The sequence below is a fragment of the Ambystoma mexicanum genome, chromosome 1q (assembly GCF_040938575.1).
Source record: "Ambystoma mexicanum isolate Mex_15411 chromosome 1q, UKY_AmexF1_1, whole genome shotgun sequence".
In the NCBI taxonomy this organism is placed as follows: Eukaryota; Metazoa; Chordata; class Amphibia; order Caudata; family Ambystomatidae; genus Ambystoma; species Ambystoma mexicanum.
In genome coordinates this window covers 697,813,044-697,834,013 of record NC_090922.1, presented here as the reverse complement: position 1 = coordinate 697,834,013, position 20,970 = coordinate 697,813,044, and the positions used below count along the sequence as shown (strand labels likewise).

General features: G+C 43.1%; 1 protein-coding gene across 2 annotated transcripts in view; it reads right to left on the bottom strand.

Annotated features, from left to right (window-relative positions):
- FIRRM (FIGNL1 interacting regulator of recombination and mitosis) overlaps positions 1-20,970 on the bottom strand; it is a 1,502,596-nt gene that overhangs the window by 573,944 nt on the left and 907,682 nt on the right. For both annotated transcript variants that reach the window (XM_069641302.1, XM_069641303.1), the window contains exons 12-13: positions 11,555-11,684; positions 4,450-4,636 (exon numbers count right to left, since the gene is read on the bottom strand). In XM_069641302.1, the coding sequence (XP_069497403.1) occupies positions 4,450-4,636; positions 11,555-11,684 (317 nt within the window). The remainder of the gene's footprint in view (positions 1-4,449; positions 4,637-11,554; positions 11,685-20,970) is intronic.

Below are 20,970 nucleotides of genomic sequence, written 5' to 3'. Positions count from 1 at the left end.
AGGCTTCCCTTTCTTCTCCTTCCGGTATGCAGTCACCGCTGATGAAGCACACTCCCACAGTGTGTGACTGAACCTGGCGAGCGTACAGGTGGCGTTAATGGACTTTAACGCCATACTACAAGCAGAAATGACTTTTTCTCCACAGAATCGTACCTTTTGTCATCTCTATCCTGTGGGACATTAGGGTAAGCGGATCTGCTGCTTGATGAAGTTGCCGCTTGAACCACCAGGCTCTCTGGAGTTGGGTGTTTTGATAAGTATTCAGGGTCAGCTGCAGCTACCCTATACTTGGCTGACAATCTTTTATTGACTGCAGGGATAACCTCAGGAGTTTCCCAATTAGATGAAATCTTCCTTTGCAAGGCTGCATGGAAGGGGACCACAGGATCCTCCTGTGGACCTTTGTCTAGTATGTCTGTCAGGTCATCCTGATGAAAAACAGGTGAAGGCGCAGACCAACCCATAAATTCAATAATCCTTGCCATCAGGGTTCTATAGGGTGTTTCGGCATGTTCCCCTGGGTCTGGTTTGACAAATTCCACTTCTGGGGAAGTGTCCAGCCCACTTGCCTCATGTAATGATTCCTGTAGGTCTTTCAACATTCTTTCCTCAGAGGTAAAATCCTCTCAAACAGGTAGTGTGGTCCTCTGCAACCCGAAGGTTTCCTGGTCAGAATCCTCTGCTTCTTCATAGATTGAAGATAATCCGGGGTACTCTGACCTCGGAAATGGTGTAAAACCAATTTCTAAGGCAGAAGGAGCCAAACTCGTCATTATTGGGCGAGAAAACGTCGATGCCGATGTGACAGGCTTCGAAGGCGCCGAGAAAGGCGCTGAGAAAACTGGAAGAGGCCTCGAAGAACTTGAGAGGATCGGGATCCTACTCGAGGATGTCGACGACCGTCTCGGCGTCGTGCCGGAGGCTCTTAGTATCACTGTTGGCTGTGAAGTAGCCGTGGTTTTCTCTTTCATCGGCATTGATGTCGGCGTCGACGATGTCGTCGATTCGATCGACCGATGCGTTGAAGAACTCTTCGACAACGGCGTAGATGGCACCGATCCATGCGTTGAAGGGATCTTCGACGACGGCGTCGAAGATGGTGCCTTCTTACCTGATGGCCAGTAGCGCCGGGTGCAGCGACTCGCGGCGTTTCGATTTTTTGGGTTTTTCACCCGGGGTATCACCCTCAGCTGTCTTCGAGGGGGTCGAGGCCGCTTTCTCGAAGACGCTTAGCATTTTCTTCCTGAATTCCTCCCACTCAGCCTGAGAGCTGTGTTTTGTGGGGCAGGAGACCCTTTCTGGCGAGACAGAAGATGACAAGGAAGGGGATCTTCGACGTCTCTTATTTGAGTGTCTAGATCTCGACGAATGGTAGGAGCTACTTCGAGACCTAGAATGGGAATGCTTTCGATGGCGAGGAGACGAATGCCTCGACTTGGCCGAAGAAAATTTCGAGGAGGTTTTGACTGACTTACCTCTCTCGAGCTTCCCCTTGCGCTCCTTCAAGGCTTTCGCCATCATGGACATGCAGTCCTCACACTCTGAACAATGGTGCTCGACTCCCAAGCACCACAAGCAGATCATGTGTGGATCTGTTATCAACATTTTCTTACCACAGTCTCAACATTTTTTTAAGCCGGACCGCGGCGTCATCGGTTCCGATGAAGAAGCCATTGAGAACGAGTTGGTATTTCGAGTAAATATAAGAGGTTTTATCTGACTGAACAGAGCAAGGATATTTCGAGGCCCCACGAAGCGCGGAAAAACGGAACTGAGCAACGGACGCCGCGCGTGGCTATTAATAGGCATGGTGACGTCGGCGCCGATATGGTGGCTGTCGAGGGACATCGACTCGGCGGACGACGCGCAGCGCCCTCTACAGAGAAAAAAATTCCGAGGCCAGCAAGCTGGAGACAAATTATCAAAGATAAGGAATACGTCGGAGGACACAATCCCGAAATAAAAAATAGAACATGAGAAATCTAATGAAAATATTTGCGAAATTCTGCTGGTTAGAGCATTGCCAGCCAGAGTGGGAAGATATCAAAATAAATGTCTGTAGATCCTCGACTCATGAGATGTTCCGCATCACAGCTACAAATATCACGGTCGATATCAGCAATGTGTGCTTGGATGGAGTATTTGAACACATTAAAGGAGGGCGCGAGATGACCATTGCCTTTGCTGCCCGAGTGATAAAACAAGCAGAGCTCTTGGTGTGAAGTGGGTTTTAGAGCACTATGGGACTCTCATTTTCAGTCTGCCGGTGGTTAAGACTGATCATAAGCCACTGATCCATATCATGAATTCCAAGAGTCTGCACTTGGCCTCACCAAGAATACGTAAGTGGATGTTAGAGCTCATGCAATATAATGCCAAAATTGGATATACTCCAGGCAAAGGAAATGTTATAGTGGATTTTTTCCCGGTTACCGTGGACCAGCTGAGTGGAACCGTCAGAATCAGAAGATGTTGGAGAGTACCCATTGTACACATACAACCTAGAACTGTGAGGGTGGAGTGGGTCAAGGAGCCTGCGGAGGACCAGAATAGTGTTTACTCAGACAGGACATTCATAATGGATGGGAGACTGGGAAATTCTCTCCCCGTGTATGCTCAAATTCGAGACGAAATTTCAGAAAACACAGATTGTGTGCTTAGAGGACATCTTATAATACCTCTGTAGTCCATGAGGAACGCAATTCTTGGGTTAGCGCATGAAAATCACTTGGGCAGGAGGCTCACAGACAGAGAGAAATACTAGGGGTTTGGGATGTTGGGAGAAGCCTAAGATTTAGTGAGATTTTGTCAGACTTGTACCGTCAGCGATAAATCAGAAAAGACGAATGTTACAGCTTTTCAACCAGTGCAGATTCCTGATTCGGTGTGGAAGAAGCTTGCAATGGATATTGCAAGACCTTTAGGAATTTTGGAGACCTGCAAAGTGTAAATAGTTGTGTTTATAGACTATAAGTCCAAATGGGTCGAATGGGGTATTATATTATGGAAGGAAATAAGACAGCCATGGAGACTGAGATTTCTGGAAGCAGTATTCAGTAGAGAAGGTGACCCAGAGGAAATAGTCTCTGACAACGGGGCGCAGTTAATCTCTGAGGATCTGCATGTTTTTGAGAGATCGTTGAATGGAGCACAGGCGAACATTATACACCCCATGGCAAATGGACTTGTGGAGCATATGAATGGCTTAATGAAAGGGATGATTCAATTGCCATGTAGAGACACACAAAGAAGTGTTGGATGCGTACAGGATGACCCCTCATTCTACAACTGAGATTGAGCCTTTTGTCAAGATGAGAGGTAGGATTCCATGTAGTCGCTTGAACCCATCTTGGTTGACCAAGAAAAATGTCAAGGCAGTAGACATGGAAGAAGTTCTCAAAAGAGAGAAAAACACCCCGAGAGCAGGTTGCAGACGCCTGCTTTAGTGTTACTTCATCTTATCCCCTACCACCAATCTCTACTGCCAACCCACCCACGCTGCTAGTCTTACCCTTTCTACCCACCCCCACTCCATTCTCTCTACCAACCCCCACTCTCTCTACCCCATCCACCCAACCAAACCCCACCAACTGTACCACCACTCTCTGCCCCAACATACCCTCACTCACTCACCCTACCGCAACTATGTACCCCCATCCACCCTATCTCCACCTCCAAACCGCACTCTTTGAACCCCATCCACCCTATCCCCACCTCCAAACCGCACTCTCTTTGAACCCCATCCACCCTATCCCCACCTCCAAACTGCACTCTCTCTGAACCCCATCCACCCTATTCCCACCTCCAAACCGCACTCTCTCTGAACCCCATCCACCCTATCCCCACCTCCAAACAGCACTCTGCCCCCACCTATCCTAGCCCCACACTCTGCCCCCACCCACCCTACCCCCCACAATCTCTGCCGCCACCCACCCTACCCCCGCTTGCTCTCTGCCCCCACCCAACCTACTCCCTCTCATTCTTCCTATCACACTCTTGCTTTATTTCTTACCCTCTCACTCATTATTTCCTCTTGCTCATCATCAATGGCACCCTCTCTCAATGGATTCCTCCCTTGCTCTATTCCCCTTCTCAATCTCGTGCACACCTGCATCCCTTCTCACATCCTCCTTTGAAACTCTATACACTCCTCCTTGCACCTTCGTGACTATAAATGCAAAATGTTAAGAACAAACAGTAAATATCAAAGATATTGGCTTTGCAAATGCTTAATAAATGGCATGCCAAAAGCATCAAGATTGATTTAAAAAATTGTCTACTCACTAATAGTAGCAACAACCACCAATTAAAGTTATCTAACAAATGGCAAATACAGTTTTAAGCATTAATGGAGACATAGCACCTCTACAGAGGCTCATCAGAGAGAAGCGAATCAATAAAGACAGTATTAGTTAGTCTTTTTTAAATGTATGTTGCAGGCATACTTACCAGATAACCAAAGTGTGACGGGTGAATTGATGCAATATAGGCACACAAGTGGATACAGACAAACTGATAAAAAGTAACTTCAGCTGGAGCCTGCCCTATCACCATTGTTCCTTTTAATCGAACAGGTAACGAGAGTTCAGCAGAACACTGCAGAAAACTGTGGAAAATGGCTTTGAAAATGGAAAGTCTGCAAATAAAACAAATATTACAAAACTGTGACAGGTATTAAAACAGCGAGCAATTTATCTGCATTCTTTAAGTTGTCACCTGAGAACTATAACCATAAACAGAATTTTGATCAAAGCACTCCTTTTTTCCACAGAATGGAAGATGGGCTTTCAGGGTAGGGCTGTTGGGAAACGTACGTAAAGCGTTATCAAAAAAGGAGTTTCACAAATGTTTTAAAGTTTATTTATTTTGTCATTTAATAAACATACAGATGAACATATTAATAACCATAAAAAATATACTTCGCAGCAAAGAAAACAGCATTGGTAAAGCAAACAGTGTTGTCTTTGTAGGTGTCTAGGGTAGGCAATTGTCAAGTACTGCCATAGTGGCAATACCTAGGCATAAATTGGAAACGGCTGGTAAACGGTGCGAGTAACTGGGCATATGATGGCAATGCTTGGGGAATGGCTACTAACTATACATAATCCAAAACTGTTGGCTTTGCCAATGCTTCTTGGCAGGACTTCAGTTCAAGGAACAGATGTGAAGATGCAGATATTGCTTAGAAATCAAGTGACTCTAGGCATACTAGGTTACAAGATTTTATTACACCGGCAGCTCATTTACAGCAACAATCATTCCATTAACTCTCAGAAGACTATAGAAATAAAACGGTAAGGCACTATACAGCAAATCCTAGGCGGGTGAGTTTTGAGAGGGGCAGGTAGTGGTGGGATTAGCATGGCCGTAGGCAGTTAATACGTGGGTAAATAATGAAACCGCACCAACAGGCTGCTCCTCCACACACCCAATCTCCCGCCTAGCTGTACTTCGATGCAGTAGTTTCAGTTTATAGGTGGCGCTTTAACCAAAGCAACAAATACAAAAAAAACCTGATCCCATTTTTCAAACGTGTACTCGTATAGACTTTAGTTTATAATTTGCCATGTAACTATTCGTTAAATTCGCTCATATTAACCTCGCGAGTGATCATTCACTGTTCAAACATTGATTTCTTAACAAGCACTAAATACAACATAAAGGCCATTTAACAATACTTTGAAACACTTGTGTATAGGCACGTTATAAATGCCATACCATATCATAATAGTCTCATTTAATCCCTCCAACTTCATTGGACAAACTATCCTGATCTTCAATGTCCTGCAGACTAAATGCAACCTGTTTGCCTTCCCTGTTTATTTAATGTCTCATCTAGCATTGACAACGTTATTAGGCCTCAATTGTTCCACGCGTTCAAGTTTTTTTCTGAAATCCGCAAGTACTCTATTAATCTTTTTTTTGTCAATATTTATTAGATATTTAAAACAACAGTGTTAATTGAATTTATGTATTGGTGCTCTACACACCACCACACACCGGTACAGGGCTAGTTTAATAAATGTACCCAACTTTCAGAGTGGAAGGATACAGAGTGAATAATATCCCATTCTAGAAATTTCCTACACAGTAAAATATGCAAAATAATCTGTAATCGCATACATTTTGGAACGATGCATACATCCCACATTAAGTGAACATAACCAAGCCTCAGTTTCTGAACATCAGAATTTTTATGTGGAATTATTTTTTTGTGATGCAGTATAACAGAATCTCAAATCCCTAATGCCATTACATAATATGAGAACAACTTAAGCCCATCAACCTTCCCTGTCTCCACTCACAGGGAAGCTTTAGAAGGTTTGTTACTGGACAATCGGTATTTTTCTCCAGTAGCTATGTTTATTAAGGCCTGCTTGAGGATGGGTAGAATATAGCTTTGAGCAAATGCTCCGTAACTGAGCAGAGTGTCCAGAGTGTTTTTGCAGATTACTGAAGTGCCGGACTGAGTCCTTCCATCATTTCTATTTTTTCAAGGTGGGTGACGTGCACAAATGCTCCGGATTGAGCGGGGGTAATGCCGAGTGTTTTTCTGTTTCTTTGAAGCTGTTGGGAGCTGTACAACAGACTCGACGAAAACAGCGTTCCATAACATCTGCCTAAGACTCCAACGAGCAACCGTGGTCTCTGGTTTCATCCGTGCTCAGGTAGATCATCTCTGGTCTGCTTTTGTGCCAAGGAACTGTTCATTCCCCTCGTGGCTAACATAATCCCCAAACAAGTAAGCAGGTGTTTCAGTGCCCTTATTGGCAGCTGCTGATACGGTGTAACTATCGAACCCCAGAACTATATATAAAGCCTTTTTTATGGCTGTGTGGGGGGTCTTGGCTGGAAACCGATTTGGTTGTTTGTTAGAGCCTTGGTTCTTGGTTGTTTGGTGGGCGGTTTGTTTGTGGCAAACCAAAAATATCTTATGCCTACATGCTGACATCCGCCATGCCTAAAAAAACTCTTAAAACAGCGTGCTAAGCCATTTGCCCCGCCCACCTTCCACAAAGGTAAATTCGGACTCCCGGCTTCCTCCCGAGTCCAAGCAGATTCCACCGTGTGAGCACCCCAAATTGTTAACTGCGGACATTAAACAGTTTTTAACCAAAACAAAGCAATCAGCACAACAGGTGACGATGGATGATCAGCCGGAGGGCCCATCGAAGCCACGACTACCTCTTCAAGGGAGCAAGGACTTATCCTCACAAACCTTGTTAATATGTTCTGATGATATCTCAGATTCTGCGACGACCACAGAAATGTCATCTATTGATCAAGGAGGGGGGCCAAGAGAGGAGATTGTTGGCATGGGCTCAAAGATAACATCGGATGCAAATATAAAGCCAAATAAAAATAATGTATTGCAGGAGGCCTCTTTAAATCATACCCCTGAAGAACTGCTGGTAACAATAGCGCAAGTTCATTGCCAGGGAGCGCGTGCTATAATCACTTTGCTAGAATCGGGACTGACGGCTCTAGGAATTATAAGCGGATTTGTTACCCCGGCAGCCGGTAGGGTGTTGCCTGTGGGAGTTGAGGGTTACTTAAACGATAAAGATGACGAGTGACTCCAGGAATGGGATCTTGTCATGGCCTTGCGCCAGTGCCCATCTTCCTTCTCAGGTGTGGGCCCCTCCGATTCGGCCTCCGAGGACCGAACGGGTGGCCCACTGCGAACTTCGGCACCCGCTCCCACAAGGGCTTCAGGTTCATCCTGCTGCAAGATGAGTAACTCTCAGTGTCGACACCTCCGACTAGGCACCATACGCATATATCACGTGGGTCGGTCATTCGAGTCGCAATCGGAACAGCGCTTGAAACCTGAGATACGGGCTGCGAACATGGTCACTCACAATGAGAGAAAAACTACAAAAACCTAGAGTGAAAAAAAAAAAAGATTGATCGAAGGATCGCAGTGTTTCTCACAAGTAGCGTGCGGAGCTCGTGGTAAAAAGGAACTGAGGAATGGGGCTTAGTGGCGCAGTATATGTACGATGCCAGGTGTCACGTTCGGAGCCGACGATCGAGCACCAAGTCAAGACAGATCAACGATTGAGGGCCGAGTTGAGGTGCACTACACCCCCGGTTGAAGTTTTTCTGAGTATGAGGAATCTGCGGGAGGAAGGAAATCCATTGAACCTTGGTACAGCAAGGAAGGCGCACTTGGGACCAAACACCAGAGAAAATCTGGTAGAAGAGCTGGTATTAAGGCCTTTTGGAAAGAGGAGTGTACATTAGACAGAACACCAAAGAGGAGGAGAAATGGTGAGATGAGGGAGTTGAGACAACCAGACAGAGCAAGAACAATTGAGAAATACTGACCTCCGGAACTTGAAGCCCTTACCCCTACTGATACTATGAAGTGGCAAAGTTGGTAACAGCAACCATTAATACTGGGAGGAAAAGTTCCTAGAACCTTTAAGAAAATGAAGGCATGATGAAGCATTTTATGGCAGGAAATTAAGATACTATACTTCAGAACTATTAGCTTTGCATTTGTTCACTGTACTACCACAATAGGTTGTCATACTACTCTGAAGTCAAAAATGATAATATGTCGATATTTCAAACATTATAAATGTACTACAAAGACATACAGAAAAACAATTCCATGTGATAAATACATAACATTTTTGTGGGAGACAGAGTTAAAAAATAAAAAGTTGTGTAACAAATATAATAACAGTGCATCTTTGGGACCTTGCCAAAAGGCAATTAAGTCCATCTCGATTTAGCAACTTTGTGTAGCGGTCTGAATAGAGTTGTGATTTTAAACAGATTGGAGAACGCTCATATATTTGATGATTCTCATTCTGTACTGCTAAACATCAGTGTGCGTTCAAATGGAAATTTAATGCAAGTTCACAGATAAATATGACTGAGACTGGAAGAAACTTTTCATGCATTAAAGTTTATAGGCACATCTGATGGAGGCAAAAAGGACAACCCTGCCATGTTAATAACTGAAGTCCAAGTTTCCAGTTATATCAGATAAAGAGAATAAAAGGAGTCTCCACTTGCTGCGAACTGAAGACATCCTATCTGTCTTTCATATAGAGACCTGTGGCCGGTGCCAATGACAATGTATCCCAGACCACTTGACAACGTTTGAACTGTCTTTGGTCTGAGGTTATCATATACAAAAAAAAAACCTTCATAACAATGCCAAGTGCGGTGACAATGAAGTAGGAATAACTAACCATAGAGAATTTAAAACAAAGACAATGTAGGAACTTGGCAACCTGCCTCTCAAAGAAGGTTCACAGCCAATGTGGAACATTCAAACCATTATCTGCATTATTCTCTGATAAGTCCTGCAAGAGAGGACTCTGTACAGAGCGAACAAAACCACATCTGCTGTTGCCAAATCTCGGAAAGACAATATTTTATGGCTGAGGGTCGCACCCCTGGACTTCTTCCTACGGCTTCAAAATCCATTTATTTAAAAATGTAAATTGTTGTGAGATGATGTGCAACGCGTGTCACAGATGGATCAAAGATTTCTCAAACGCTCGGAGACGGTTCAAGGGTTTTCATTAAGTTTCCAATGGTCTCCATAGCCCTCTCTCTATCTCGGCTCAAAAAGCACCCGCTTCCTAACCCGTAGTCCCAAATTTGTAGATATTGCTTATTTTCCTATAATTTTCAAGATCATTCTTACACAAATTGAGGGCCTAAATGAAGTATGCCTTCTCCATCTAAACTCCCTCAGGGAGTTCCTAAACTGTCCCTACTCTATGCAGTGATTATTGTTCTAAAGGGTATGAGATTGGACCTTACAGACACTTTAATTTGGTCTCCCTTTCTGTAAGCAACATATTCCTTTCTCTCTCATTGCCTGATGTTCTCCTCTCAATACGCTCCTCCTTAAACTCCACTCACCTCTCCCTACTGTTCCTTCACTTCCTTTATCCCACAAATCTCTTGCTCCTCCTAGGCCTCACCTCCACCCTTTGATGTTACTACTTCCACTATTACTACTTCCTCCACCCTACAGCTTTGCCCGCCACACTACTACTCCCTAGTCTTTTCACTCACAAACAGTTCACATGCACTTCCTACACTTTCTCTCTAAACCACAAGTGTTAGCGTCTCACGCACACTCAATGCAGGAACCTTGCACTCACAAACCAATACCTCAGCTGATAGAACCACATTCTGCTTCTCCTTCCTTCCCGCCTCCTTTCTGCTCTCTTGGTCGACCACCACCACCTCCTCTGACATCTCCCGAACAACCCACAACTTCCTGCTACCCTCTATTTTCCCACTCCTTCTGCCATTGGATCCTTGACCTGACCAATCTGGCCCGGTCTTCCCCAAAGGGAGGTGTCACAATCAGAAAAGATGTTAAATAGCAGGTAAGCCCCCACCCCTTTTATCTGAGCAGGCCTGCCATGGACTAGTGACAGGGTACCAGATAGTATAGATTCCAAGTGCATATTAGTGGTCCTTGATCTGGGTCCCCCTAAGGTAACAGCCTGTGCTGAGGTCTGAACCCATTTGTTTAGTCCCTGGTAGTCTAGAGATTTTCCCACAGCTCAAAGGTGATTACGGCTGCTACTGTGAAGCATAGCACGGTCTGTCTCACCACAGTGTATGTGTAGTTTCTTCCCTGCCACATCTCTCTTACCGCTTGCTCTCCACTTTGGCCATCATACTATGTTCTGCAGGAGCCACCAGAGGGTTGCTCTCTTGGGCAGGTCTTGGTCGCTGGCTTCTTAATGCAGACAGTGTGAAGTGCACAATGACTGTTCTCTCTCTGCTGGTTCTTGCTGGTGCACAGGTCCAGCACATGGTTTCTAGAAAAAACAAAGACTCTGACGAGAATCTTGTTGAAGTGGCATGGGTTGAGACAAAGGTGTACTGCACATAAACAAGCTGCAACAAGGGGAGGATTGGGAGCAGCGGCAGGAATTGGGACCCTCTAAACTGCCAGCGTCATCCTCACGAGTAGGGCTCGCTCAGGATTTCTCTGGTAGGGCTCCCACTCCCGTCTGAAAGGGGTACCCATTACCTCTTGACAAGGCCAGTGAACTGGTTAGTATTCAAAAATATAAATCACCAGGTTGTGAATAATGGGTTTGAATAATAAGTAGTGACACAAACAATAACTAATTACTTATCTCAAGGGCCAGAGGACATGGTCCATTTTACCTATGGAATATTCTACACCAGAGTTACCTGGGCTACCCGTAAGAACAAGACGAAGACCGATGGTCAGCAAACTGAACTGCTAAACAGTGGTTTGATCAGTGGCCCATGTGACCAGATGCAGGGAGCATGTTTCCTATTCCCGAAAGTGATGATGTGCATCTTTGATGAGTGTTTCACACAAGAGGTCCAAGGTATGTTTGGGTATACAGTGTATCCAGTCTATAAATGTCGGTGAACTGGTAAGCAGCGTCAGGGAGCATGCACTGCAGGACTGCTGTTTCCAGTGACGTCAATGTGGTTTCTTTTCACAGTAAATTCATGCAAAAATGTAAGAAAACCTGGAAGAAATGACAGTGTGCGCTAGAGAGAGGATAGGACAATACTCATTTACCTCTGAATTTCTTCTGGGAAACAGCTTCCTGTACACCAAAGAGATTGTACATCTTCAGGCTGAGAAGGAAGTTTGTCCATTATGTGAATTAAAAGGAGGCATTGTGGAAAAAGCAGCTCTGGAGAAAGTTCTATTGGAAACACAAACACAAAATGAACACAGTCAACACTGCATTCAGGTGGAAACTTATTTCCAGTGATATTTTAGAATTTCAGAACTGTAAACAGCAATAAACTACTCCATACAATGTTTGGCTATCTTTCTTACTCAAACAGTATTGGTTTCAGAAATGTTTCTTTAAAGGAATGTCATATCAGACAATTATGCCTCAAAATGTATATGAATTACCTTATTTAGTTTACATCCATAAATACTATGAGAAGAATGTAATTCCCTTTTCAGATTGCAATTAGTCTCCTTGATCTGATCGCAATAAAAATTACACTTCGGCTTTCTCCATTAACGAATACAAATTAACCATAAATTAGACAAACCGATTTAAAATCTTCACCATCCACTCCATGTAATTGCGATTAAAACATGATGGTCGAATGAAATACCTGTTTGTTGCTAATGCATGTTGTGCAATCTCAATTTTACAGCTCTACTCAAACTCTACCTGGTTATATAAAAATTGATTGTCCTCAGAGTTAATTACAGCAGCTATAGCTCCCTTACAAGACCTAATACAATAGCTTCAGAAGTGTGGTTTTAACCGTTCCTTCCGCTCCTTGTAGTATAGCTGGCAGATCAGGAGAAAGTGAGCCAGGTCCTCATCCACCTTCCTATTGCATGAACATTTTTGTGGGATCTTCAACCAGCTCGACCTTTTAAGTACGGGGAAGTATGTTTAAACGGGCCAAAATTAGCAGCCTCCTACCTGCTGGTCTTTTATCTTAACAATGAGGCCTGGACCTCTACAAATTCTTCAGATCTTCATACATGACCAAAGAAGTTATAGATTTAATTGTTTCTGCATCAGACTCCAGAGCCTTTTTTCTGATCCAGGTTTGAATGTTTGAGTGGATTGCTTCAAAGTTCCATTGACTGAGTTATCCCCACTTGCAACTACGAAGTCACAACAAAGTCTACACCCTGTTCTGTTAGCAGGAAAATGTCTTTGAAGCACCAGAAGCGAGTACCGACGAGTACTGTCTGCTGTTCTGTTTCCCACGCTGCCCGGATCAACACGGCACTGCAACTTTAACGTGGGTATAACTTCCACGCTACTCGCACATGCCACTTGGAACACAAAGGCCCTTATCAACACTTATGAACTTTATGAACCTTTATGAACCTTTATGAACCTAACATCAAGCTAACGACGAGCTTTAATTGTATATTTTCTTCTCGCGCACTAGCCACGGCTCCTGCTCACGTGACCTGCCTATAAAGCAACATCCCGTGCGCACAGCGCGCGCACACCAGAAGCGAGTACCGACGAGTACTGTCTGCTGTCCGCTGTTCACTTTCCGTTTTCTGTCTTCTGTCTCTGTCCTTGCCTCTAATTCTGCCTATACTCGTTTCTTGCTTAGCCCTGGCTTTTCCTCTATCCCTTTTGTTGCCAACTCTTTCTGTTCAGTGTTTACCTCCCCCTCCTGTCCACCCGTGTTATATGTTAACCTCTTCCCGTCCCTCTCCAAGTCTCTGACGCTGACCGGCGTTCTCCCTTTTATATCTGTTTCTTTCTTTCACCTGGTGTACACCGCCATGTCTTAGAGTATCTAGTATTCTCTAAAACTAATTTCAAATAGCTGACCCGATTCTAGATACATCGGTGTACAAGGGTGTGTCAACCCTAGCCCTAGGGGATTCAACTGCGTCAGCTGTGCTGCTATTACGAAGTGCGCTGCGGTTGACAAGCTCGAGTACTTTTCCTTTCAAGAAGACGGCTGCTAGCATCGGGGGACTGACGAATCTACCTTGCTCTACTTTTCAAGAGCTTCGTCCAAACTCACCCCAGCCGCTAACAAGCTCACTCTGTCTTGCAGGCCTGCCGAAACTCTCTGTGTCTGCTCTTGAGCCAAGTTCTCAAATTGAAGGCTTTCCCTTTCACGTTACCAGTTCGTGGGCAATCTTAACCGAACAATTGCAAACTTAAACTGTGTAATCTTTTCAATCCTTGTTACCTGAGCGTTCACTGCTCCATTAATTAGTGGAGCCTTCTTAACAAATGAATCAAGCTTTGTCTGCTTAACACCCCAGATATACTTTTTAAAAAAAGAAAAAAAAAGGGTTTGTCACTCTACAATGATGCGGCTCACGGCTGTCATGCCTCCTCCTCCACTCTGTTATCAGCGGATGCCCTTAACCACACACCCTTTGGGGTCCCTCCCGGTTAGACCTCCCACTTCCATGTTGCCAACTCAGCTTCCACATGGCACATGCAAGTTGCCCATTCACTTGCCTATCCCCCAAAATGCTGCTCTGTTGATTCAATTTCTTTCTGACCACACTATGGCATCCTATGATACTGATCATATTCACACAACCCAGACCCTTGTTTTGGCACATTTGATTCCCGTCGGGATCCAGAGTTCGAGCACAACATCTCTCTCTCCCAATCCATGATTTCACCTACTCCCCAACCGCTCTATTTGGAAATTCTGAGAGGACTGACAATTCAGGCTGAAGCGGCGGAATCTGGGATTCAGACTGCACATCCTTTACCGACATCAAGTTTACCCACTGACCCTATATGCCCCGTTGCGCACTCTCAAGCAATATCCACTAACCCTACCTCAGGCTACAAGGTGGATGCTGAGGGGTTAGTCGATCATAGACTATCTATATCACCAGAATTATACCCCACAGATCGTCCAAATGACATCATTTCTTCACCTGAGTCCAACACGTCCCTTCCTCTCTCTTATGCCAAACCTTTAGCAAGACCCTCATTTGGGTTAACGCCTGTTCCCAATCTTGTGCTTGACCTAGTACTAAATGTCATTAATACATCCATTCTAGCCCTAACCAACATTTTTGGAATATTAGAAATGAAGGCTATGACCCAAGAGAACCAAATGGCGATGCTTACTAGCAAGGTCGATTGGTTGGCATGGAATCTGACAGCTATACCAAAAACGGCCCCAATCGATGCATCTCTGAATGTTGATCAACAAGAGCTTCCAGTGTCCCATTCTGTCGACGCGGTAGTGACTGAAGAGATTAATCCCGCAGTTGAGAATCTGAGGCAGTCTTCGTCCGATCTTGAATGCAATGATAATAGTCCCATTGCCAAAAATCAAGCAATTACAATCGAATCCTCTCCTCGGGCCAAGTTCGACCCGCCGCTTTACAAGGTCTTTTGTTGCCAATCTCAGACGATGCAGAGGAAAAAAAGACAAAATCGTAAGCGAACGGCTGAGTGGAGAGAGGTATTAAATACCTCCAATGAGCCCAGCAATCTGAAAAAGTCAGAGAACATGCCAGTCTCAAAGAAAAATAAAAAATCTAAAACAAAGGCATTTGTTGCCAACCTTTCAACTCTGAGCAACAATGACAAGTCTCCCGCCCCTGCTGTTGCCGAGTCTCCCGCGCTAGTGGCCCCGGCAGTTGAGCCTGCGGCTACGCCCGACCAGGCTGACCTCCCAGGTAAGACACTTGAAGTTCTTGTTGTTCCTCCTGTTGATAAAACCTTGCCGGAAGTCACATGCCCCATCATTGGGTGCTCGGTTACTCAAGATGAACTAATGAATTTGTCTGTATACTCGCACAATAATGATTTAATTGCTGATGTTGTCCATCAAAGTTTGCATGATCCAAATTCAAATCAAACGAATCACAGCCCCAAGTTCTGTGTGAATCTAAATAGCTTCAGTATTCCCTTCAAAACCCTTGAACAAAAACGAAAAGATCTAATAAAAAGAACTCCCTTTACAACTTCCCCTACGTCGGTGTCAATTGGACAAGCGGACAAAATTAATCTTGCTCCACAAATGCCTTCCTTATGCCCCCCCAGTCAGAGAGCCCGAACAGTTGCAATCATTTCCAACTGAGAATTCGGCCCCAGGGGAGAATTTAGACGAATCTAACATAAGAATAATAATGATTGACAGAATTCATTCTGACCCATTTCCTAACAGAGTCACTTTATTGACTGTGTTCCAGTGTATTCCTGCTTTACGACACATTAATTCCGATGACATTCAACGAGTTTCCTATCCGAACCAGCATACCAAGACACTGTTGACATTGAAATACCCTCACTAATAATCAGGAATTACATCTGGCAACAGAGACATCTCCTTTATGACAAGGGCTTAGCTCTAGAAATAGTAAATCGACCAAAGCAGAGCCAACCTGCCCGTCCTCTGCTGCCACAAACATAGCATGGGACGAAACTTCCAACAAGGGAGAATCGAACTCTGGCTGCAAGTGCAAACAGTCAGTTGCTCCAGTAGCACCTGATCCAATCTCCAAATAGTCATGGTTGGCAACTGCTACAACAGCAAACAGCCATTAGCTGGCGGGGACAATAGACCTGCGTACTTGCTCAATGGCCTCGTGGAATACACAAGGGTTCTCACATTTACTCAACTCAAAAAATACTCAATTGAATAAATATGATCTCGTCTTACTCCAAGAAACGTGGATGGCTACTTCTCCGGTTTGGCCAGACCACCAAATCCTTGTTGTTCCCACTTCTAAACAGGCCAAAGGGAGACCAGCTGCAGGGCTACTAATGGCAGTTCGCCTTGACTCCCAATTATACACGGAAGTCTTACCATCTCCTGATCATGGTATCCAACCTGTTATTATTCGAACTAAAATGAAAAATCACCCTTTCTTCCCTATGACAACAGTAATAAATATCTACTGGAACCCCTTGTCTCCTTCTGAACCTCTCTTTTTTAATAAAATTGAAGATTTAATAGACAATATCCTTCTAAATACCAACAACGCTGTAACTATTATTGCTGGTGATTTCAACATGGATCTAGTAAACTCCTCTAAGAGAGGTAAAAACCCTAGAGTAGATAAATGGAAGGCTTTAATGGACATAAGGCAGTTCTATGTTCTCAATGGCAATTCTAAACGTGATTCCCAGCCACAACTGACTTGGTTTAGAGCGTGCTCTCATTCTGTACTTGATTACATTTTTGTTTCAAACAACGCAAATAGACTGGTATAAGAATTCAAAGTCATTTCCACCAAGGCAAGCGATCACAACATCCTCGATCACAACATCCTACAGTGGTTCCCCTTTCAAAGTAGTCCAGAAAAATACTTTCAAGGTTCCATTGAAATAAATTCAGCTAAGAACCGTATCAAATGGAACACCAAATCCATTCATTTCTTCCAAACCAAAGTTGAATCCGCAACTAATGCTGCTCCTCAACACACCCAGTTGTTTTATAATGATCATATTCAGATCATAGCTCAAAACAATGCAAAAAATTGGAAACCTAGGCTCGTATACAAACAGACCATACACTGAAATTACTAATTTAAAAAGAGAGCTCAGGAAAGCTATAAGAGTTTTGCCTCGGAACGCCAACTCTGCCTTCAAAACATCCCTAAAAACAAAATATAAAAATAAAATTAAAACCGATTCTGCATACTCAAAAACAAAATGATGTAGAACGAATGTTTAAAGCCTTACTGACAAATCTGCAACGCAGATAAGGCAGACCATAAACTCAACTTCTAGAAATGCACATAATTCTACGCAGTTGAATGGTATTAACGAAGAATCGTGGAGTACATTCTATCGAAATCTACTCTTTAACGACACTATTGACCTACAACTTCTACAAGAGCCACCTGATTTATCAGAATTAAAATTTGATATCCTGGACATTGTTATTATAATAAAAAAACTAAGCTCATCTAGAGCTCCGGGCCCTGACATGCTGTCAAATTTCATCCTTAAAGCAAATCCTGAAGCATGGGCGGAATTGTTGAACACAATATTTCAAAACATCTTACACTCTACCAAAATACCGCCATCGTGGCAAGAGGCAATTGTCTTTCCAACTTTTAAGCAAGGCGTCAGGCTAGATCCATGCAATTACAGACCTATTGCACTACTGGACGTGCCTGGGAAGATCATAGCAAGGCTTATCATTTGTGACTTTACCAAATGGCTGATCCAGTATGACCTAATGGATCCATTTCAATCAGGATTTGTCCCAGGCATTGGAACGGCTCTAAATCTGCTCATTATTGCAGCCATCAAGAACGATGCTATCAGGAAAAAACATCCTATTTTCATCGCCCTGGTTGATTTTAAACAAGCTTTTGACTCGGTCTCTAGAAATACACTATGGGAAAAACTAGATAAAGCCAACTGTCCTCGATACATTTTTTATTTAATCCAACAATTTTATGTTGATACAGCTATCAAAGTAAAATTAACAACGGATGGTGCTCTTTCGGAACCCATCGAAACAAACATGGGCTTGAAACAGGGCTGTCCATTTGCATCTATTTTATTTATTTTCTACATCTCTGATTTTTATAAAGCTCTGTCTAACATGCGTTGTTTCTCTCCCCGCCTCGGCAACCATACCATTCCGTACTTATTGTATGCCGACGACTTAGTCCTGTTCGACAGAACCCCGATTGGCTCAAATAGAAAATTAGCTGCACTTACTATTTTTGCTCAAGATAACAACCTAAGCATAAACACCAAAAAATCCAATATTCTGGTGTTTAACGCAGCACACATTCAGCTTTAATTGGAAGTTAGCCAACAAAAATCTGGCTCAAATCACGTCATACAAATATCTAGGAGTAAATTTGAATGCTCATCCACAAGACTATCCTTACAAAGAGGAATTGACGATAAGATTGAGAATGATTGCGAATCAGGCCTAAGCCATCCATCGCAAATACGGAAGATTTTCCTTAATGCCAGTGCGTATGTTTTATTTACAAAAGGCCATCATAACTTACGGTGCACAGACCAAGTTACTGACTAAGGAGGTAAGGTGGGACTCCCTTGAAGGCATTTTCTGGAAAACAATATTACCTGTACCGCAGAGCATCCCAATTGCTCTAATACGCCATGAAATGGGCCTCTCCCTGCAAAGTGCCGTAAATTGGTCAATGCTGGCCCTGTATAGAAAAGTGCTCCTTTCATCAGACACCACAAAAAATGTATTTCCCGTACTAATACTACTTTTAAAGAATCCATCCACTAACTCTCTAAGTGGAAGAACCAATGCTTAGACATTTTATTAGATGCTACCATATCTGTAGAATTACTACTTGAAGCTCCGGACAAAGCAAAACTTAAATTGTATAGGAAAGATTGGATTGATACGAGAGAAATGTGTGTGAATTACCAAGCGTTCAAATTAGGAGCATTTCCTGAGAAGTTCTTGAATGTGGTTTCAATTTACATCCAAGCGTTCCCAGACAAAGCCTATGCTGATACATTTTTAAGATTTAGACTAAACCTTTTACCAACCAATGTAAAAATGGCATCATATGATAGGGGGCTGACTGTCTCTCCCATCAGTAGATTCTGTAAATTGGAAACTCAACATGAAACTATGATGCATCTATTAATTGAATGTCAGTCTTTATCTGAATTAAGGGAAAATCATTTGTATAAACATTTTAAGCACAGAATCATTTTAACAAAGGAACAGATGTGGAATGAAATTTTTAACGCTTCTAAGACCAGCTTAATAATTGACATAGTTAAGTTTGTAGTCAAACTTAATGTCCAATCTGCGGATAACAAAGTACCTGTTTAAAGCTGTTTTACACTCTGTATCTTTTAGTCAATTTTATACATTTTATGCTTAGTGCTCGAGTTGAAAGGTTTTTATAAATGTGTATGTTTTAATTACCATTTTATCTAATGTCTGTTACCAATGTTTGGATGCAGATAAGCGGACAATAATAATGCGTTTAGGAACTAGTGTTATAATTGAAAAAGTTGATTGTCAACTAAATAAATTCTTAATAAAAAAAAATTTAAAAAAATACCAGATCATAGTACAACATTCAATGAATGTACACTCTACAAAGAGGTGTAAACAAAGAACACATATTTAATGTAATTACACACCTGAAAGATGCAGTCATCGTTCCTGTTGCTTAGCTCCGACACCCCAGAAAAATCTTTTTTGTTTTTTAAATTGAACTTTTTGAAGTTTTGGGACGTAACAAAACTCATTCTTAAAGTACCACTGATCAATAATGGCTACAGAAACAACCACCAGCTATGATAGCTTTCTTAATACAAGTATCCCAATTTATAGCTCAGTGCATCAAAAACGTATTTTCAATACCAAAAGCACGCATATGTGGCATTCAATATCAATGTGTGTTTAGCCAATCATTTAAACTTCTCCAATCATCTAACATCTTTGGAGTCTCCACAGCCCATTCCATCGTCTCCTTCACCAGTCCTTTTTCCACTGCTTACAAACTTCTCTAAAAAGTTTGACCATTCAGTATCAAAGTGTACAGCCGCATTATAAATGACTTATCATAAAGCATCTTGTCTACCATTTAATTCATTTATACTTTATTTCGGGTGGGAAAAATCATATTGAAACATCATCAATATACACATAAAAGGGATATATGTGTGACAAGCAGTACCAAAGCCAATAGTTTGAGGTGTTGTGTAGATATGGAATAGGCTTTTGTAGGCACTGAAATAATTGTACTAATAGCTGTAAAAATGTGTGATTACCTGGGCATATGATGGCAGTACATGCCAAATGCCTAATATCTCAAGCCAACAATGTTGGCTTTGTTATGGCTTGTTTTTAAAAGGACTTCAGTGCAAAGAAGAGATCAAGTGGCTAAAGGTACACTTGGTTATGGCATTTTTATTACACTACCAACCATTTACAGCTGCAATTATGCAATTAACTCTCTGCAGACAGTTGCATGATTCTACTGCTTGAAAAAAAAAGCTTAAAGAGACTCCAGGAAGATGTGTTTTCGGAGGGTTGGGGCAGGTAGTGGGTGGGACATTACATAGGTATTAGCATGGCCATGGGCAGTCAATGGGTGGGTAAATAACCAAACAGCCACAAGCTGTGTCTCCCTCCTCATGTGCTATCTCCTTCCTACCTGTAACTCCAAAGCATTAGTGTTGGCTTATAGGCAGCGCCTAAGCACCACTGAAGAGCCCAAACAAGAAATGAAGCAACAAAAAAAAAAAATCACAAAAGACATTGGGCCTCATTAGATGTTAGCCGGTCCGGATTTTACGGTGCCGGTAAAACCGTACTGGCACTGCTTTCCGGACCGGCTAACTATGGGTTTTATGGCTGTGTGGTGTTACGCCCGCCAGGTCTGACCTGGCGGGCGTAACGCCACTGGCCACAGACGGACGTGGAAACACTGGCACCATCACTGCATGGTGCCGGCGTTTCCACAGCCCCGATTCCCGTGGAGTCCTATTGGACTCCACTGGAATCGGGAGTAAGAAAATGCCGGCT